Here is a 21,186-nt window from a genome sequence, read left to right as displayed (position 1 = left end):
AGCAGATCCCCTCACATGTGACTTTGAGTCTGGTTTATGCGGCTGGGAGCCATTTCTCACAGAAGATTCACAGTGGGAAGTCATGAAAGGATTGGCAAGTGGAGAGACTCACCTTCCTGATGCTGATCACACAGCAAACGCAAGTCGTGGTAGGACATTTTCCTGTTTAAAAAATTGGTTGCCTTTCTTTCGTGTTGCAGAATGATGGTGCTGTGTATTCATTTCTAGCTATAGGCTACATACATGGAACTCTGGTTTGTCTTGAAACTCTCCTGATCAACATAATAATTTGTAGTTAATTGAGTTTCCTGAGAAGAATATTGTTTTAATAACCAACATTTTTGATGTCTTATTTTTTACAAGGTTGGGTTGAAGGCATGGTGAGGGTGGGAAGTCTTCTGATAATTTTCTCTAATTGCCAGAACTCATGTACAATAAGCTTGCTTTCTTTACAGAGCAATCCAATTTTTGTAAAACAGAAAAAAAATAGTTTAATCTTTCTGGAAACAGAGAATAGAGGTTTAGCGCTATCTATAAAATAAATTGACAAATGCTTGAACGCAATTTAATCACTCTTAAAGCTTCTTTGTAACAATCTTCTTTCTCATGTATTTTTAACCACCATTACAATTTTTACATATCCTCTTAAAGCAGTCAAATGACACATAGCATTTCAATAAGGGTTTGTGAATCTCCAAGGAAAACAGAAGGGTTTTCTATTTTTTCTCGTTTGTGTAGATGTCATTGCCTAGGTACATGAGTATCATATTAACTTTATAAAAACACAACTGTACTGTCGATCCTCTCTTGGACATTATTTATTTTTCTTTTGAGATTTCCAAAGAGGGATGCCAGAACTAACAATGTTGACCGTATTTTGAATTATAGCCACTGGAAACTGGAGTTGGTGGGGGAGCATGTTAGGGGATGGGGAGGGAGACTCTGGCCATGCATCTGTTGTCTTAAACTATAAACCCAGCTAATTTGACAGTGGAGTAAGGTCCTAATTTTTTCTTTTTGTGCCAGTGAACCTTATTTTTCTTTAAGATTCTGTGGTGGATTAAAGTTTGAAACAGAAAGGACTAATGATTAGAGCTATAAGTTAATAGCCCATTGTCTTCAAGCTCATATAATGTTTCTTTTTCTTTTCTAAAACCAATTACTGAGTACATATCCTATACTAGACCTGGGCTACACAGGAGGAAGCCATGCTCCCTGCCATTGGGGTGGTCTGAAGTCTAGTGACTGAAGCAAGTAAGTGAGGATTTACAATAAGATATGATAAATGTTTTATACAAGATGGAGGGCAACTCAGGTGGAATCAAGAGGCCTTCCTGAAGGAGGTGACTCCTGAACTGAGCACTGAAGGGAAATGAAAAGTTGCCAGAAAGGCTGAAGTAAGAAGAGATGTCAAGGGAGGTGTTCTAACTGAGGGAATATCCTGGAAGAGGATGGGAGAGATGTAGGTAGTTCCAGTCGAGTGATGTGTATGTTTGGACAGAGCATAGAAAAGATGAAGCAGCCAAGGAAAGAGGGGGATTATGGAGAGTTTAGGAATTTGAAATCTATCTGGAGGACCATGGTGACCATTCAGTCTATGAAAGCACGTGACCCATTAGTTCTGTTCTAAAAGGCTGAGATGCAACACTTTTCTGTAACACTGAATGGCCTGTTGATTACCCTTTAAAGGAAGCTCCATGGTGTTTCAGAGGCTGGGACTTGGCTTGGCTGGGGGTAGAGGGTAGAAGGTTGTAGTTAGGAAGCTTTAAGAGCTATCTGGGAAGGGTGAGACACACTGAGGCCTAGGGCCATCTTTATTGCAGGCTCGCCTATTGGCATGTTCAGTCTGGCTCTGTGCCTGGGGCTCTGGGGGAGATGGGCTTGCTGTTTCAGGAGGCGTGGAGCTCTGTCTTGGGCTAAATGGTGCTTGCAGTGTGACTCTTTTCTACTCATAAGCTCCTCACATGGTGTGTGGGGTGGCCTTAGGTGACCTCTCGTATAGCAGGGTGACAGAGAGCCCTGGTTGCCCAGGGGTAAGTCAGGATGTTGTTGACACTGCACAAATTAGCTAAATGCCTTTGTGCCTCATTTTCTTTTTTCAGCTAGAAAATAGGGAAAATCAAAATATCTTTCAAGTAAAATTATTACGAGGATTAAATGAAGTAATACCTGTCATACAGTAAAAGCCCACTAAATGTGAATAGCTATCTGGTGTCCGTTCATTCTAGTTAGAAAACTAGGAATACCACAGGGCTGTGACAATAAGAAAACATTTATAAGTAATCTTTAGACATCGTGTAATTACCACTTAATTATGATTTATACCAAAAAGAGATTCTAAAAGGTCTCCTTTGTTAATTATTGAAGGACCCATTTTTCTTTTTCTGGGATCTAAACAATGCTCACAGATAACAATAAACTGATAGAACTGCGGGTAGCTGTTCTAATTGAAAGTGAAAGCGGCAAAGAAGTTAACAGGCATTCTCTCAGGAAAGGGCAAATCAAGGAGTCCCTCAGCTATTAAGTCTGTTCTTCTTTACCTATGATTGTCATTCTGACTTTAAGATGATCACTAGTAGTCTTACATCCCAAATGAGGAGGAGAAAAAGTCAGTACCAGGAAGAGCAAGGAGAAGTGAAATGGGAGTTTCTGGGGGAAGGCAGCAGGCTCAGTCGCCCGGTTCCCGCATCTAAGACCATGCACTTGCATACAGCCTATTATATTCCTAGACCTATGTGTTTGTGGGTTGCAGCATTTTAAAAAACTGTTTAATCCCCAGTATTTTTTCTCATATATACACACTCCTGTATGTAATTTTACATGAAGGATGAACTGCTTGACATTATGTAGCTTTTCTTTTTAGGGTAAAACCTTGATTTTCCTACCTCCCTTCTTTGGTTGGTTTTTATTTTCCAGTTCCTAGTTGTTACCCTATTAAACATCCAAACAGGCAACTCATGTTTATCTATTTTTATCTACTCTCATGTATACATATATGTACATAATTGATATGTATACATTCAAGGTTGTAAGTATTCTGGCGATTGTTTATTTTGCCAAAAAATGGGATCCTATTGTAACTACCGTATCTTATTTCCTTTACTAAAGATAGCTCATGGCAATCCCTCCAAGTCATCAATTATAGTCATTTTGAGTTTTATTTTTTCTGTTAAATATATATATATTTGTACATATATATACATATATACCCATGCATACATATGTATATATATACATATACACATACATATATACACATACACATATGTATGTATGTGCACATGCATATATATGCACATACATACACATACATACATATTTGTTAGTGGTGTGGCCACTCGGAAGGGTTTATTATGGGAGGGCCATTATAGTTATGATGGTGCAGTCTGCCTCCGCCAGTATTAGGGACCCTGCCGTCCACGGCAATCCAGCCAGGGTTCTGACGGGGTTGCCCATCTGTTAAAGTATAATTTAAAGCAGTAAAATTCAACCTTTTTGGTGTACAATTCACTGAGTTTGAACAAGCATATATAATTGTGTAACCATCAGAAAACTCAGGATATAAAAAAATTCCATTCTCTCCCTAAATCAATACTGCTTTGCAGTCAATACCCATCTCATTTCCAGCCACCAGCATCCACTGATCTGATTTCTGTCCCTATAGTTTTTCCTTTTCCACAGTGTCCTATAATTGGATCCTACAGTATGTAGCCTTTGGAGTCTCTGGTCAGAAAGTGGCCCCTTTCGGAAGTTTAAGGTGCAGCCTCAGGTAGTTTCCTCACGTCCATGTACTGGTCAGTAGTCAGGTGGAGATTTGCAGGAGGGGGAGACTGCACATCTCTGGAGCTCTACCTTTGCAGCTCCGTCCTCTTGGAATGAACTCGAGGCACCTGAGTCTCCTTCTGGCTCCCACCTTCCTACATGGCGGCCAGAAACTCTGTTTAGGCAGTAAGCTGGGGAAATTGTATGGCTTAGCTCATTTGTTTTCCCTCTCTTAGAGATCATTAACCCGTGATCTTATATTCTCGTTGTTCTACATAAACCATTGTCTAACGCATTGTGTGTGTGTGTGTGTGTGTGTGTTTGCTAGTTCAGGAAGACTAAATCTTGTCCCTGATCTCAGCCTTGCCTAGAAGTAGAAGAAGCCTAATTTTTCTGTTAGTTTGCTTCATTTCTTTGGTCTGGATATGCCAAAATGTATCTAGCTGTCCTCCTATTGAGTGACAATATCATGACAATGCTGCGTAATCCATTCTTCTACACATTTTCTTATATAGGACGCTTTCAATTCTATGCAATAAATAACTGTGAGTGAGACTACTATATTTTTACAGAAAGATGTACTTTCCCCCCCAATTTTTTTTTTTTAAAGATTTTTTATTTATTTATTTTGAGAGAGAGAGAATGAGAGAGAACACATGAGAGGGGATAAGGTCAGAGGGCAAAGCAGATTCCCTGCCGAGCAGGGAGCCCGATGCGGGACTCGATCCAGGGACTCCAGGATCATGACCTGAGCCGAAGGCAGTCGCTTAACCAACTGAGCCACCCAGGCGCCCTCCTCCCAAATCTTAATACTTAAAATTCCATTGGCAAAATAGGATTGCTTTTTTCCATTTGTCTGTCAGCAATATGCATTATATTCTCTTAAATTCTTCTAATTGGGCGCCTGGGTGGCTCAGATGGTTAAGCGTCTGCCTTCGGCTCAGGTCATGATCCCAGGGTCCTGGGATCGAGTCCCACATCGGGCTCCCGGCTCAGTGGGGAGCCTGCTTCTCCCTCTGACCCTCTCCCCTCTCGTGCTGTTTCTCTCTCGCTCGCTCTCTAAAAAATAAATAAAAATCTTTAAAAAAAAAAATTCTTCTAATTTGTGGGTATAAAATGATTGCTTATTTGTAACCTTTATTTGTATTTTATTGAAAAATGATCTTTTCAAATGTTTCTAATTTCTCAGTCAACTTAGATCATTATTTTCTCTAAATAATATTCTGAAGCTTTTAGCGTATAGATTTTAAAAATATTTTGCTAATTTTTTTTAGGTTTTTGATATGTTTGCAGCTATTATAAGTTATATTTTAAAAACTTTTGGTTGTTGCTGGTATATAGAAATGCAATTATATTTTTAAATGTTGACCTTGTATCTAATGACCTTGCTAATTTTATTTATTATAGCTAAGAGTATATACATGTGTGTGTGTGTGTGTGTGTATATATATATATATATTTATTTTATTTTCTAGGTTCATAATTATTTTCTCTGCAAATAATGACAATTTTATTTCCTTTTTCTAAATCTTAAGCCTTCTGTTTTTTCATTGCACTGGCTAGTAACTCTGGAAAAGTGTTGAATATAACTGGTGATAGCTGCTCTACTTCTCTTGTTCTTATTTCAGAAGAAAATTGTCAACAATTCAACCTTAGGTACCATATTTGCTGAAAGATTGTTTTGCTTTATTAGATAAAGATGTTCCCTTCTATTCATAACATGGTTTTGTGTGTGTGTGTATACACACACACACACACATATATATATGAATCTATGTTAAAATTTGTCAGATTTTTTTTTAGTATCATCATATCATCATCATATTTTTTGTTTGTTCATAAGGTGAATTTTTCAAATATTAAACCACCTTCTCGTTCATGAACCAAATCTCATTTGGTTGGTTTTGTTTGTTTATGCATGATTTTTTATTCTAGATGGTAATATTGATTTATGATATTTGTATCTATATTCATTATAAGGTCTGGTCTCTAATGTTTTCACATCATGTAAGGAGTCCCTCCTAAACCATTGCATTAAAAGCAGGTGCATGCTTCATAAAAGATGAGGTTGAGGCTGGCATGGACAGTTTAATGCATGGAGGCTGACCCCCTCTTTTCTTTAATTCTTATACTGTGTTAGTCATGTTGCCCCTCTGGGGTGTGTGGGTGTACAGGAGTTTTGCAATATGAACAATTTGGATTACCAGGAACCATCTCCTTGATACACTATGATTCTGTAGTTCTCTTAACTAAGTACATTCTGCACAGCAGACTTATAAGAAGGTAAATCCAGAGACATTTTTCTAGAAGTCCTTGAGTCTAGGCTCAGAGTTCAGATTCTGTTTACCCTGCTCTTATAAATATTAGTCTGTATTATTCGTTTTCTAACTCTTTAAAGTTCTCTTAGGATTTTATTTAGCTTTCAAATAAATTTTCAGTAAATATTTTGATAATATCTTTCCATCTAAAAATATATCTTTCTATTTAATCAGAGGGTTAAAGTTAAAAAATAACTTAATAATATTTCTTTGTTTCCACTTACCTTACCAAATTCTCTTATTAATACTTGTCATTATTTAAAAATAGAAGCTTTGGGATTTTCTACTTTTATGATTGTATTATTGGCAAAACATGAGAACTCTATCTCTATTTTCTATTGTTTCTACTGAGTATATTATTTTCTTGACTTTTATATTCACTAGGCCTATAAGATAATGTTGGTCTAAGGTAATATTATCTGCGATTAATAATGATAGAAATCTCTAGTTTCTCATTTTAATTAAAACAGTTTTGTTGTTTGCCATTTAGGATATTTATTTTGGGGTTGATCATTAGTCTGTATTTAATTGTTTACTTTTAATATTTTCTTAAGATTTCTTTTTATTGGCAATGGCTGTTTTTTCCACAGTCTTCTCAGTATTTGTTGATCTGAGTCTGACTCTACCTTGTAATTTGTTAATCTGATTGACTGTGTTGATAGAGCAGCTAAATTAAACTCAGCTTCCATTCATGGAAAGCTCAGATTGATCAGGACATATAATTTTTTTGATAAGGATTTCAAATGCAATTGATAACTTTTTAATTACAATTTTATATCTATGATCATGAGTGACATTGCAGTTTATTTTTTATTTTCCTATTTCTGTAACTTTTAGATTAGAGATATCTGGCAATGTAAAATGAGTCAGGGAGTTCTCCATATTCCTCTAAGACTTAAGGTCCCTTGAATAATGTTACAAGTATTTCTTAAAAACTAAATAAAACTCAACCGTGGATTGAGTTTTATTTATTTCCAGTAGATTTTTTTAAATCACTTTTCCAGTCATTTTTGTGGTATACCGAATTGATTCAAATCTTTTGCTCCCTTTAGAATTTGGAGTTTTAGTTTATATGTCCCATCCTTTATTGACTGCTTGTTTGAAATTGTATATATTGTTTTTAAATTACCAGGGGACTAGGATCTTTGAATATTTGTTAATTTGTAGAATTCTGATTAGTCTTTTAAAAGTATTCAATTGAATTTTAGTTGAACCTAAGGATTTTTAAGATGGAATAATTTTTTCAAAATCCTCTTTTCCTATGCTATTCTTTCATAGGTGAAACAATTTAATGAGCTTATATAGTTTCTATCATTCTTGGTTTGAAATTAGGGAATAATAGCTTTTATTCTGCCCTGTTAGTTTTGGGATGTTAAAGCCCATATAGGGGTGCCTGGCTGGCTCCAGTCAGTGGAGCATGTGACTCTTGGTCTCAGGGTTATGAGTTCAAGCCCCACATTGGGTGTGGAGCCTACTTAAAAAAAAAAAAAAAGTCCATATAAACTGGTTCTGTTTTTCTCAGTCAGAGATGATACTGCTGATTTGCAACCTTGGTTGTTTGGTTAAACACGTGGTGGTAGCTATAAAATAATACATTTTAATTCTGAAATCCTTTCCTTTCCATGTAGTCAGCCTTGACCTATATCTAGGAAAATCACCTTTTGAATATGGTATTTTTCAGTCAAAATTGTCCATTTTCCTAGTTGCCCATCACTTCGTGATTATCAAAGGGCGGGATCAGACCTTGACATTGTTCTGCGTCACCTTCCTTGTAAATTTTCAGTATTCAGTGAAGCTACCCCTGACAGCAGTTCAGGAATGTGTGATCTTTTGAGCTGCAAAAGAGATGTTATCCCCCTGTACTTTTACCATGAGCGCGTCCACTGTAGTTAAAATCTAAAAGCAGTTATTTTGTTAACACTCAGATTAGATCTTTAATTAAGCTTTCATCCCCACTAGCACAGACAATGTCAAACATGTAAGCCTCGGGAGAAACCCAACTCATTCCACAGCCTCGCATCCTTCAGTACTTTGTGAAGAAACTTAAAAACAATGTTCTCAGGAGAATTTCATAAGGGTGTGTTGACTATCTAATTGTAAGCTTAGAAGCTTCGTTTAATTTGATTTCAGACTCTATTTATGATACCAGTTAAGCCTATAAACATGTTTGTTTAGGGGATTTGGATCAAGAGCTTGTTTTTATCAATTGGATTTTTTTTTTTTTAAGATTTTATTTATTTATTTGACAGAGACACACGGGGAGAGAGGGAACACAAGCAGGGGGAGCGGGAGAGGGAGAAGCAGGCTTCCCGCGGAGCAGGGAGCCCAATGCGGGGCTCGATCCCAGGGTCCTGAGATCATGACCTGAGCCAAAGGCAGACACTTAACGACTGAGCCACACAGGCACCCTGGATTTTATTTTAGATATTTAATGTTATGCATATGAAAAACTTGGTCATCTACAGGGCTAAATGGTAAATAAGTAAAAACGTGTAATTTTCTTGAGGTGATTGACAGTTGATAGTGTGCAAGGATAAGATATTAGAGTAAAGAACTGCTAAATGTACAATAGTATCTGTGTGACTTTTACTTTTTTTTTTTTTTTTTTGTAGGATCATTCATTTATTTCAGATCCCATCAATCTCAAGGAGTAGCCAAGCTCGGAAGTCCTATTCTTACAAAAGCACTCACTGCCTCTACCGCATGTCAGGTAATCAGTTATTGGAACTTCCCTTGGCCACTCTGTGGTTGTAAACTGTTAGACGTGGGTTACCTGTGCCAGTAAATGCCTGCTATGTTTTACTGCCATTTTCTGATGACCTGAGAGATTTATACGAGCTATGTCAACAAGAAATGTCATGTCCTTCCAAAAGACCATTTGCAACATGTAACTTAAACGGTTCTTCTTTGGGGCCCATTAAAGAATATTTCTGTCATTTTGTGTTCTTTCCACATAGTCCTTCCAGTAAGCCAAAGCTGTGGATACATGTTGTCAAAACTGCTGATTATTTTGGCCAACGGTGTTAATTGAGTAAAATAAATAAGCCAAACAAGTGCTTGCTGAAAGGAAGATGAAAGGGTGAATAAAGAGAGAGACATATGTGCAGAAAAAATAATTACATCTTCTGAAATTTTATTTTTTCAATTAGTCTTTGTGGTGCCGAGTGAACATAGAGCAAGTGATATATGCTCAGTCCATTTCAACAACACCATAGAGAAGAAAGCAGAGAAGGACTTCGGAGTCAGACAGACCTGGTTCAAACCTCAGTTCTGCCACAGATTATATATCCTCTCTTTGAGACCCCATGTCTACACTGGAAGTGTAATAGTAGAGTGCCTTTATCACATGGTTGTCAAGATTAAGACATCATTGAGTAAAGTATGTGGCACATAATAGGTGTTCGCTAAGCAGAATTCCTTTATTTTTCGTAGAACTAACACCTACATTTAGATGTTTCTGTTCAGCTTGCCTTGTTTTCTGTCTTTTTGAGCATTCCAGCAAGCCTCGAAGCCCTCAGGATTTCAGTTTATTTAATTTTTTTGGTTATCAGAAGACCATGCAGATCGATACTGCTGCACACTAAATTCATCATCTGTAAATGTGGGGGGTACAGCAGTTTATTCAGGCATTCCTGCTGACAAATCACCCATTGTTCAGAGGAATCAATCTAATTATGTGTTCAGCTTGATATAAATCTGAATGGGAGTGCTCAGATCTCTTAATGGATTGTCTTCTCTCTCTCTCTCTTTTTTTTCTTCCTCATTCTTTCCTGCCCATTTCTTTGGGGATTATATTTAAAATGACTGCCTGGACTTCACGTCCACTCTGCCCAGATGCACTCTACACTTGCTCACCTTTGTTTTATTTCAATTAAATCCTATGTGATAGATACAGATTTTTTTTTGAAAACTCCTGAGGTATTTACTCACTCTGTAAAAGTACTTTACAAGCTTACTTCGCCTTAATTCAAGGTCATAAACCGAAGAGAGGTGATCACCGTTGTTACTTACATAGGCATTGGATACAAAACAATAAAATGTATTAATTCTACTTGTTCTGCAGAAATTTGAAAACAAATATTAAGAGCTTATTAGAAATTCCTGAGATTCAATGATTTTTTTCTTTTTAAAGGTTATCCACATTTTCCATTGTTGTATGCTGGTAGCCATTAATTTGTGTTGATTTGGTTTATGTTTCAACATATGATTGTTTCTACTTGGGGGCATTTTTCTCTATTGTTGCTTAAACTTGGAGTTTAGCTGTGGTGGGGCCTCAGTGAAAGCCATGGGCATGTTTAGACAACTTGCTGATTTATTTCTCAGAACCAGTACTCAACCTCCCAAGGCCTCAAATGCTGAGTTAGTGGTTTGCCGTGCTTTTTAGAAAAGTAAGAGTGTTTCAGGGAGCCATTCCAGACTGCCAGAAGAGGTTTTTTTTTCTTTTTTTTCCCTTTGTATCTGCTTGAATGTTAGTACTTTTGAGTTAGAGGGATGGATAGTTGGGTTACTTTTATAATACTTTTTGGTCTAGGAAGTAGAATTAGACAGCTAGAGAAGGTTATCTATAGTCTGAGATACACATAGTTTAATGTTCTTTCCCAAAGGAGTATTCTAAGAATATAGTATTACTTTTTTACAAGTCTGTGGTAATGTGTGATACTTTCTTTCATAAAAGTTATGGAATAAGCAGACAACCAAATTCTTATCTTATTGAGTAATCAGAAAATCCAGCCGATCTTCCTAAGTGGAACATATTGATAATAGTTATATTCATGGAATAGCAGATGTTAGTCATTATACAATGGTGAAGTTAGGCGGGGAGATAACTGAAGTTGGGTGCTTTGATATGATTAAAGTCTTCATTTTATGAAATTACATTTTTTCCTTACATAATCATATCAAGCTAATATAGTTCAGAACTTTTTTTTGAAAGGACTTTAAAACCATGAAGCTTTCTTTTGAGTCTCCTTTTCTAACAAGAGTCTAGTAGAGTCATTTTGCATGAATTATCTTGTGCTTTATGTATAGCCAGCACATGGCATCAACACGCACAAATTTTCCTACACCCACTCCTTGCCGAAGATGTGGACTTTAATTTAAAGACTTCAAAAGTCCCTTCAGTCACTGTTGGAAACTTGGCATTTTTCCATGGAATAGCCAGGAGATAGGACAAACAGAACACATGGGAGCCAGAAGCTACTATTTCTTATGTTGAAATGCTGTTACTGTTTTGAATTAACTAGGAAATATCAAATATGAAGGAGATTTATGGTAGGTATTAATACTTTCTGAATTCTCATATTTGAGTTACTATGCAAAATTACTTTTAGGGCTTCACAATTAATTAAAGACAGGAAGATTAATACAAAGCTTCTGCTTTCAAAGCTGGTTTGCATATTTGTCTACTTTAAAAACAATTCCCCAACTTGTTTTGCACTTGTTTTAATATTCTTTAATTTTAAAAAATCTTAAAATTTTTTAAAAAGGTGAATGAGGTTATAAGGGAAAAGGTTGAAGCAAGAGGTGGGTTGGTTCCACACATAAAGCTTATTAGAACCAGGCTACACATTTGAACTAAGTTTTCCAGCAACCAGTAGAAACAGATGAATCATCGTTTGATTTAGATTCAAGGCAGTAAAAATAGCAAAACAAAGCAAAAATAGTTCTTTTGAGAATTCTCTCCTGAGTGCATATAGTGGTAACAATGTAAACAGTCTTTCTCTGCTTCTGTACCCACATATTGCTTACCTGCTCTGTGCTGATCACAGCCCCCGATGCTGGGAATACAACAGAGGCCACTTAAGTACATGCTTGCCCTAATGAAATGTCGATTTTAGGGATTCTGACAGCAATTCAGTGTTAAGTGCTCCAAGACGGTGAGTACAGCATAAAAATAATAATCCACTTAGAACCATTCTCTCGACGAGTTTTGAAAGGCCATGTCTTCTAATGTTTCCCAAGTGAACTCATGTCAATGAGAAATTTAGTAAAAAAAAAAAAAAAAAATTACGGAGTGGGGCTTGCAATTGTGTAATCATACTTCATTCCCTGATTGTTTTGTTTAATCCAAGCCTAGATGTTACAGTATGGGATGGATTCTAGAGGAATCGACAGAGTATGGGGAAAAGGGTGAGCAGGTACTCTTTCCACCTGTGCATGAGCAAAACACATGGAGGCTAATCATTTAAATGAAAACAACATATTTTATTGAAGATTCTAAACTTCTAATTAAGCTTATTCAGATGAAGAATACTCAGGCAAAAACATAATTATGACTAGGAGTTAGAAAAGTCTAATGTTGAGGGTGTGTGTGTGTGTGTGTAATGTTGAGGGTGTGTGTGTGTGTGTAGTGTTGAGGGTGTGTGTGTGTGTGTGTGTGTGTGATGAATGATCCCCCTCTCAACATGGACTTAGTCCCAGCTGAATTTTGAGGAGCTACAATATATCATCTTTTCTCTCTTCTCTCTTTTATTTTTTCTTTTCCCTTCCTTTCTTTCCTTTTTTTCTATTTTTATTTTTCTAGATACTGAAGATAAAACAGGTGTCGCACATACTAGACAGGATCCTATGTGAGGCAGAGAAGGCAGAAGTAGCTGAGCATTTGGAATACGGCTGAGAAAGAGCTTGACGATCTGGCCAGGGAGTTCTGAGATAGGGGAGCAGTTGAAAAAAAGACTGTAGGAAAGTTGAGGAAAGAAGCAGAACCTTTGAAGAGTAGAGTTGCAGCTGAACACGGACCAAAATCAAATGAAACAGAAATAGGAGGAAATTATTTTAAACTTGTAGATAATGCCCTGGTAGGTCCTTCACAGAGTTAAGTATCAGAGAGCCTAATTACTCCTTTGTAGAGCTGGCTGCACACTCTCCTGGTCAATGTCACAGGGCGCTGTAGGAACAGAAGGGCAAGTGGTGTGACCATGGCTATCACGCTTTCCAGCTCATTCGCCTGTACTCATAACTCTTAGTATTATCACCTGAAAAGCTGTCCTTTCCTTTTGTAGTAAAAATGAATGATTGGATATTTTATTTTTTTAAAGATTTTATTATTTGAGAGAGAGAGGCAGAGCACAGAGGAAGAGTGAGAAGGAGAAGCAGGCTCTCCGCTGAGCAGGGAGCCCTATGTGGGTGGGGCTCGATCCCAGGACCCCAGGATCATGACCTGAGCCGAAGGCAGATGCTTAACCTACTGAATCACCCAGGTGCCCTGATTGGATATTTTAAAAAATATATAAATAATGCACAGTTCGAGAATACAGTTTAAGCCAATAGAATAGTCTATGCTTCATTTTTTTTTCTCTCTGATTTGCAGTTAAAGGAACTGCTTTGTGGGAAGCTTTTTTAACCAAATGAAATTGTCTTGATTACAATAATTCAGTGTCTATATAAAACGTTCCTTAGGGCACCTGGGTGGCTCAGTCGTTAAGCGACTGCCTTCGGCTCAGGTCATGATCCTAGGGTCCAGGGATTGAGTCCCACATCAGGCTCCCTGCTCGGCGGGTGCCTGTTCTCCCTCTCCCACTCCCCCTGCTTGTGTTCCCTCTCTCACTGTGTCTCTCTCTGTCAAATAAATAAATAAAAATCTTAAAAAAAAAAAAGTGCCTTAGTGAAAAACCAAGAGAAATAAAACCAAGCCTTTAATATTAACATTTATCTGACTGCATTTTTTTTTTTTTTTAGATTTTATTCATTTATTTGAGAGAGAATGAGATGGAGAGAGCATGAGAGGGGGGAGGGTCAGAGGGCAAAGCAGACTCCCTGCCGAGCAGGGAGCCCGATGTGGGACTCAATCCAGGGACTCCAGGATCATGACCTGAGCCGAAGGCAGTCGCTTAAACAACTGAGCCACCCAGGCGCCCTGTCTGACTGCATTTTAATGAATCAGGCATGAATCATGAAAATAATTTCCTTTTGACATAAGTAGTAAATACATTTTAAATGGTTGGTGTAATTTTAACATACCTGTTTTGTAGTTCTGTTTAATAGAATTTTCTGTGATAATGGAAGTTTTTCTCTCCTGTGTCCAATATGGTAGCTGCTAACTGCATATAGCTATTGGGCACTCAATGTGTAATGAGTATAACTGAGGAACTGGGTTTTTCATTTGGTTTCACTTCAATTAATTTACATGTAAATAGCCACACAATTATCACACCTTTGCCACGATATTATAGTTAATTGTTTTCTTTTCATTCTCCCCCATAAAACTCTGGGGTCCCTAAAGACACCTAATACTTTGTACCTTTTCTGACACTGAGCAGCTTCCTTCATGCTCTCTGGGAAAGTTTACAGGTGTTTACTGACCCGCTCATGCTAATAGTCCCACTCATCCCTCCCTTCTTCTTTAAAAAAAAAAAAAAAACTATTAACTGAAAACCTACTAAACACAAACTGCTTTAATAGATTCCGCGAGGAATTCACGACACACCTTGTGATTTTGGGTTCATGGCTTCGTGTTCCACTGGCGTGTATCAGATTGAGAGCTGCAGGAGTTGCACGCTTGACAAGTGCCTGTCTGGAATCACAGCTGTATTAATGACCTGGTTCAGTGACTTCACCCTACCAGTATTAATTTTGAAAACAACTATGGAAGATTTCTTCGTCTATAATAAGCTAAAGAGTTCTGCTTAATGGTCTGTGATGGCAACTCTGTTAAAGTAGTAAATTAAATATAAGTCTTAAGCTTTTATCCTATTAAATATGGATCCCATTGGTATTTACTCTTATTACACTATTAAAATACATTAGCACTGGTGATGTACTGAATGACAGTTTGACAGCTTGGTATGCTGACGGGGCATGTGTATCTCTTGTACTAAGTTTAAAGCCCTGGTTTGCATATTTACAAGCTTGGAATGTGCTGAAACTCTAGCACGGATCTAAAATTTAATTGTAGTTGAGGAACCTAAATCCTTCCTTCCCATAGGATTTGATCAAACACTTCCATCTGACTTTTCATTTCTCAATTACCTGTCTTGCTTATCTGAGTTTAGGGGAGCATGTTAGTAAAGTCTAAAATGAAGCGGACAGAATTTTTTGATGAAGTGGTGATAGTTAAGTAGACACATTAAAAAAGGTGTACCACACTGGAACAGAGAATGTTTGCTCTTTTAAGCTATACAACTTTTTAAAAGCACATCTAAAAAATTATTCGACTTCAGGGGCACCTGGGTGGCTCAGCCAGTTAAGCATCCGACTCTTGATTCTGGCTCAGGTCATGATCTCAGGGTGGTGAAATTGAGACTTGCATTGGGCTCCATGCTCAGTAGGGAGTCTACTTGAGATCCTCTCCCTTTCCCTCTGTACCTCCCCCTGCTCGCACTCTCTCTAAAATAAATCTTAAAAATTTTTTTTCTACTTGAATTTCCACTGAAATTGGTACCAACCATAAAATAAATGAGGAGACTATATATACACTAATATCTGTCCATGTAACAAAATAAAACCATAGTGGTGAAGGAAAAAAGCCCACAAGAATTTAAAATTCACTGCAACTGAAAAGGAGTCACTTTGAATCCAAAGAGAAGGGTTTTACTTCTGAGAAGCCTCATCTGTGAATGCTGTGTTTTCTTAGAGAGTCCTAAGGCTGCACTTTTCAAAGAAATCTTGAGAAGAGGGGCACCTGGGTGGCTCAGTTGTTAAGCATCTGCCTTCGGCTCAGGTCATGATCCCAGGGTCCTGGGATTGAGCCCCACCTCAGGCTCCCTGCTCCGCGGGAAGCCTGCTTCTCCCTCTCCCACTCCCCCTGCTTGTGTTCCCTCTCTCGCTATGTCTCTCTCTGTCAAATAAATAAATAAAATCTTAAAAAAAAACAAAATCATGAGAAGAAAAAAAATTGCTGTGTGTCTGAACTTGTTTTTAATGGAGATTTTGTTGACATATTTTATAGAGTGAATCATCCAGCCATTGAGGGAATTAATCCCTGCCTCACACAGTACCTGTTACTTAGTAAATGCTCATTAAATGTTGCTTGAATAAATGAGAGTCCTGAATTTCATGTAGTAGCTATTGCTGTCAGCACCTAAAATAATTCTTTATTTTTACTGCCTAGTTAAGTGCTCAAACCCTTAGATTGTCATCCCTGATAATGACTAGGAGGTGAAATGATCACCCCCCCCAAAAAAGGATGTTTTCTTACTTGAATTAAATTATGAACCAACAGTATTACATGAGCTCCCAAGTTCTTTGATAGTGTCCCCATGAGAAGGAATTAATGAAAACTACTCATTACAGTTTTCTTTTACCTGAGAAAATACTTTTTCAGGAAACACTTTTTTTTTTTTTTTTGGTTTGGTGTTTGAGACATCAATGAGAATGTATAAGTAAAACCTGATTTTGTACATTAAGAATATATACCTCCATCGAAACTTCTGTGGAAGCAGAGTGGTACCGCCCATGCTGGTGTAGAAAAATACATGTCCTCAAACTTGTCTTGGTGGTGAGCTAACGTCCCATTTCTTTAGACCTCTTGATGGCATGTGTTAAAAATACCAGTTAGAGCTGCCTTGAACCTTTTCTTAAGGGGAGGATGCAAAGGCAGACAAAAGACATACTTAGGATTTTCTGGGCTCGCGTATTTGGAGGAAAGGAGAATTGAGATTATATTTAACAGCAGAATGATTTTTGATATTTTTAATTATAGAAAAGTTGCTGGAGACCAGTAAATGGAATATTCATGTCATTCAAAAACATTTTCAACAGGTGCAATTTTGGTATCATTTGTCCTGGGATTCACATCTCTCGGTTTTTACAAGAACATCACTGGATGGGGATTTGCAAAAACAAGGTGATCTAATTGGAATCTCCAAATCTCAGTGGAAACAAGCAAAAATCAATCTCTGTTTGGGGGCTGGAGAATCTACTCTACCTTTTCAGGTAAGCAAGCACATAAGAAATTAATACAACTTAGCAGAAGATGCTAATTTAATACTACTTTTTTTCTCAGAGAACAATGTAACACATAAAAAACACATATATCCCATAGATTTATCAGCTATTGAAAAAGGAAGCACATTCACAATCAGAGATGAGTACAGATGTTAAATTGCTCAAGACTGTTATATGGATGCTTAGCAAAACTGGAGATTAGAATTGAATTGGAGGAGGAGAAAACAGAATTGAATAGGATGGCAGAGAGAAAAGTATTTTAATAAGAAAATATTTATTTTTTAAGTGAGGATGGCAGATTATATGAGGTGGTGAAAAAACCTGACTTGCACTATGCTCACATTTTAATTCTGATGCCTTATTTTCTGCCACCCATTAATATTGAGATTTTTTTAAATCTATTTTTTATGTCATTTTCTTGGCTCATAATAAAAGAAGGCAACTGTAGGTAATCAGATTGGTGCCTGAATTTTCACCCTCCTGGATATGGCTTCCTTCTGGATGACATTTGAAAATAGTGATTTTAGAAACTAGATTGGATGATAGAATATAGCAGAAAACACACAGCCTTTGGAGTTAGGTGGTCTGAGTTCTGTTCTCTGCTCAGCTCATGGTTTGCTAAGGGACTCCAAATTACATCTTTGAGCTTCACATTTCCCTATCTGTGAAGACCACAGAGATGGTAAAAGCAATACTTCAGGGGAGTCTGAGTATTAAAGATAAAGGTAAAATGGTGGCCCCGAACATGGGCTCTGGAGTCTGGAGTTCAAGCCAGGTGTACAATCATGGAGAAGTTGCTTAATCCCTCTGCACTTGTTTCTTCTGTTAAATGGAGGTGAGAGTCATTGTTGGGGTGTTAGGGGCCCCCTAATAAATAACTTAACCTCCTTGGTCCTCATTTCTGAGCCAGTTAAGATAAATATAGAAGTCAAACAGTAAAATATTTTAGAGAAGATGCTTTTAGAATCTGCCGCCATAGGTTTAAATAACACATCACCTCAGAATAAACAGATTCACCCAGAGAACAATGAACTGTGCTAGAGAAATCCAGGACTCACCCGTTGGGGGAAACCTATGACTCTTAGCCAGAGCTAACATCAGAGTGTATGTGTCCAAGACTGGGAGTTGAAGGAGAGACAGACAGCATGAGTTTAGCACATCCAGCTTATTCTTCTAACATCACTAATTGGTTAAATCCTCCTGTCCACAGGAGAGTAAGAGGTCGGTAATAGCAGTGTTACTGCAAGTTCCTGCCCATGGAGGTAGAAGGAATAGGGAATAAATATGGACTCCTTTCAGTATCCTCTTCTTTCTAGAACTGTTGTGAGGATTGAATGATTTATATATGTAAAGCACATAGAAGATATTCTGGCATAAAGTAAACACACAAAGTTAGCTCTTATTACTGCCGTGATTATCAGTTGGACATTGTCTGGGAATAATAGACACTCAGTAAATATTAGTATTCTTTATTTTGCAAAGGAGTTTCCTCTTGACCAGAACTCTAGGCTCAGTGATTAGAAGCTCCTTCATTCTGTGAAGGTCTCTAAACTCCCTGATTCTCAAGGATCACGTTTATGACTATACTCCCATATCTAATGGACAAAAATACTGTGAATCTAGTAACTCTTAATAGGAAAGCAGTAAAGGCCAGTCATGGAATCACATAAGTGCCAATCTCCATTACGTGTGACAGGACAAACAAAATCAGAACAGTTCTGATCCCTTGCTTCATTTATTTATATTCTGTATAACATTATTTTCATTAGGTTTGCTTTTAGTTAGAATGAAACTTAAAGATCTTCAAGAGTCCATTGTTAATTCACATTATTGGAAATTAAACATAATGTCCTTCTCCAAACAAAAACCTGCATGTGAATAATGATTCTTGATTTCCTTATGATTGCCCAAACTTAGAAGCAGCCCAAGATGTTCTTCAGTAGGTGAATGGGTAAATAACCTGTTGTACATCCAGACAATGGAATAACATCTGGTGCTAAAAAGAAATGAGCTGTCAAGTCATGAAAAGACGTGGGGGAACCTCAGGTGCATATTACTAAGTGAAAGCAGCCAACCTGAAAAGCTTACTTCCTCTCTGAGTCTAACTGTCTGGCATTCCAGAAAAGGCAAAACTAGGGAGACAATGAAAAGATCAGTGGTTGCCAAGGGCTGGGGGGTGCAGGGAGAGAGAAAGGATGAATAGATAGAGCAGAGAGGATTTTTAGGGCAGTGAAAATACTCTGTATAATAATATGATGGATAAATGTTATACATTGGTCCAAGCCCACAGAATGTATAACATCAAGAATGGACCATAATGTAGACAGTGGACTTTGGTGGTTATGAGGTTCATCATTTATAACACATGCCTCACTCCGGTGGGAGATTTTTTGTTTGTTTTTTGTTTTTCCGAGAGAGTGGGGGGTGGAGGGAGAGAGAATCCTAAGCAGCTTTCACGCCCAGTGAGCAGCCTGATGCGAGGTTTGATTTCATGACCCTGAGATCGTGACCTAAGCTGAAATCAAGAGTGGAATGCTCAACCAGCTGAGCCACCCAGACACCCTGGGAGATGTTGATAATGGGGAAGCTGTGTGTGCGTTGGGACAGAAAGTGTAGAAGAAAACTACACCTTCTCCTCAGTTTTCAGGGAACGTAATACTGCTCTAAAAGTCTTAATGAAAAACAAAACTAAACCACAATGTATTCTTTTAGAACCAGTTATTTGAGAAATGTTTTGAGTTGAAACACATGCCATTCCTTTCTGGACCTGCAGGCACTCATTAACCTATCACCATTACTGAAGAGATTCAGTGCAGTGTCCTTTTCTTTCCCCTATAGCATTTCTTCCTTTGGGGTTCTGGTTTGTGTTTTACTTTGCTTTGCAGTGCAAAGTGAGTTTGCTCTTTATTACCTGGGGCATATTAACTGGTTTGTAGGGTAACCAGTGGTTTGATAGGATTTTATAATTGGGCAGCAGAGGATTTGTGATGTTTTTCTAAAGGAGCCCTGATCTTCGTTCCTGTCTGTGGTGTCTCAGCGCCATGTGTTGGCTTTCCTCTCACCCCCATTGGGGCTCCTAATCCACCCCAATTAGCTTCAGCTTAATTGTGATAGCCTTTGAGGGGAGTGAATGGTTCTGGGTTCTTGCTAGGTCTTATTTTGCCCCTGAGAAGTTTTTAGTCTCTGCCTCTGTCACCCCTTAATTCCGTTACTTGTCTGTAGTATATTTGTTCTAGAAACTGCAGGTAAATAAAGAAGAATAAGAATTCCCTCAGATTTTTTCATCAAGAAGCCCGTTTTAGGTCCACAATCCCTAACCAACAATTTGGAAAATTACAATTTGGAAAACAATAAGCTTTTGAAAAACCAATTTAGAGGCAAAACTTAACTTCACCTGAACTTGTGTGAGGTCTTTAGGCAATTCATTTAGTGAGATGTTTGATTAGATAGGTGCTGCCCCCAATCTCCCTGAGGGTATCATGTAATATACACGGTGTTAGATGAATATTCTCAACTCTGAACTAGTCAAATTTCAAAACCCAGCTGGCCCCAAAGACTTTGGGTAAGGAATTGCAGGCCTGTGTTCACATTCTGGTGTGAATCAGTCCAGAATTTATGCAGACACACATATACACGATACGTAAATATACTCAGTCACACATGAATATATGCCACGATGGTATTTAATACATTATTACTACATATACAGTAAATATTTCAAACAAGTAGAAAATACAGAGGCAAGTATCTTTGTATTCACACCTCAGAATGAACTGTTAGCATTGTTTGCTTATAATGTTAATACCTGTTTGCATATGAACAGCTTTTGTCCTCTTTGCACCCATTTCTATTCCTTTTCTTGTCCTCTGCTGGAAAAAAAATTGCAGATCTTATGTTGGTTTTAACCTGATTTCTGGAAATGCATATTTAGAAACATGGAGCTATGAATGAGGATTCTAGCTAGGTGCAATTCTTCATTCTTTTAGCAACAACAATTGCAAAAGATACTCTACCTATAAACAGTCCATCTAGATTTTTAAAATATTCAATTATTTGAAGTTTACATTCTTAACTAACTGAGCCACCCAGGCGCCCTTGAAGTTTACATTCTTGGGAATGGGCTTCTTTGGTACTTTAGTAGACTGAATCATTGTGACCTTAGTCATCACCTGACTATCCTTCAATGTGACTAAATTCTGAACGTATTTATACAGTGTAGTCC

The 21,186-nt window shown here is 37.6% G+C and overlaps 1 protein-coding gene across 1 annotated transcript in view; it reads left to right on the top strand.

Annotated features, from left to right (window-relative positions):
• The window catches only part of MALRD1 (MAM and LDL receptor class A domain containing 1), an 807,963-nt gene that overhangs the window by 107,126 nt on the left and 679,651 nt on the right, over positions 1–21,186 (top strand). Inside the window, exons 12-14 of the mRNA XM_035022447.1 lie at positions 3–149; positions 8,693–8,790; positions 16,779–16,952. Coding sequence (XP_034878338.1) covers positions 3–149; positions 8,693–8,790; positions 16,779–16,952 — 419 coding nt within the window. The remainder of the gene's footprint in view (positions 1–2; positions 150–8,692; positions 8,791–16,778; positions 16,953–21,186) is intronic.

This window comes from Mirounga leonina, unplaced genomic scaffold (genome assembly GCF_011800145.1).
Source record: "Mirounga leonina isolate KUSES-001 unplaced genomic scaffold, KU_Mleo_1.0 Mir_175, whole genome shotgun sequence".
Taxonomy (NCBI): Eukaryota; Metazoa; Chordata; class Mammalia; order Carnivora; family Phocidae; genus Mirounga; species Mirounga leonina.
Note: the sequence above shows the minus strand (reverse complement) of the source record. Positions and strands in the feature narration are given on the sequence as shown.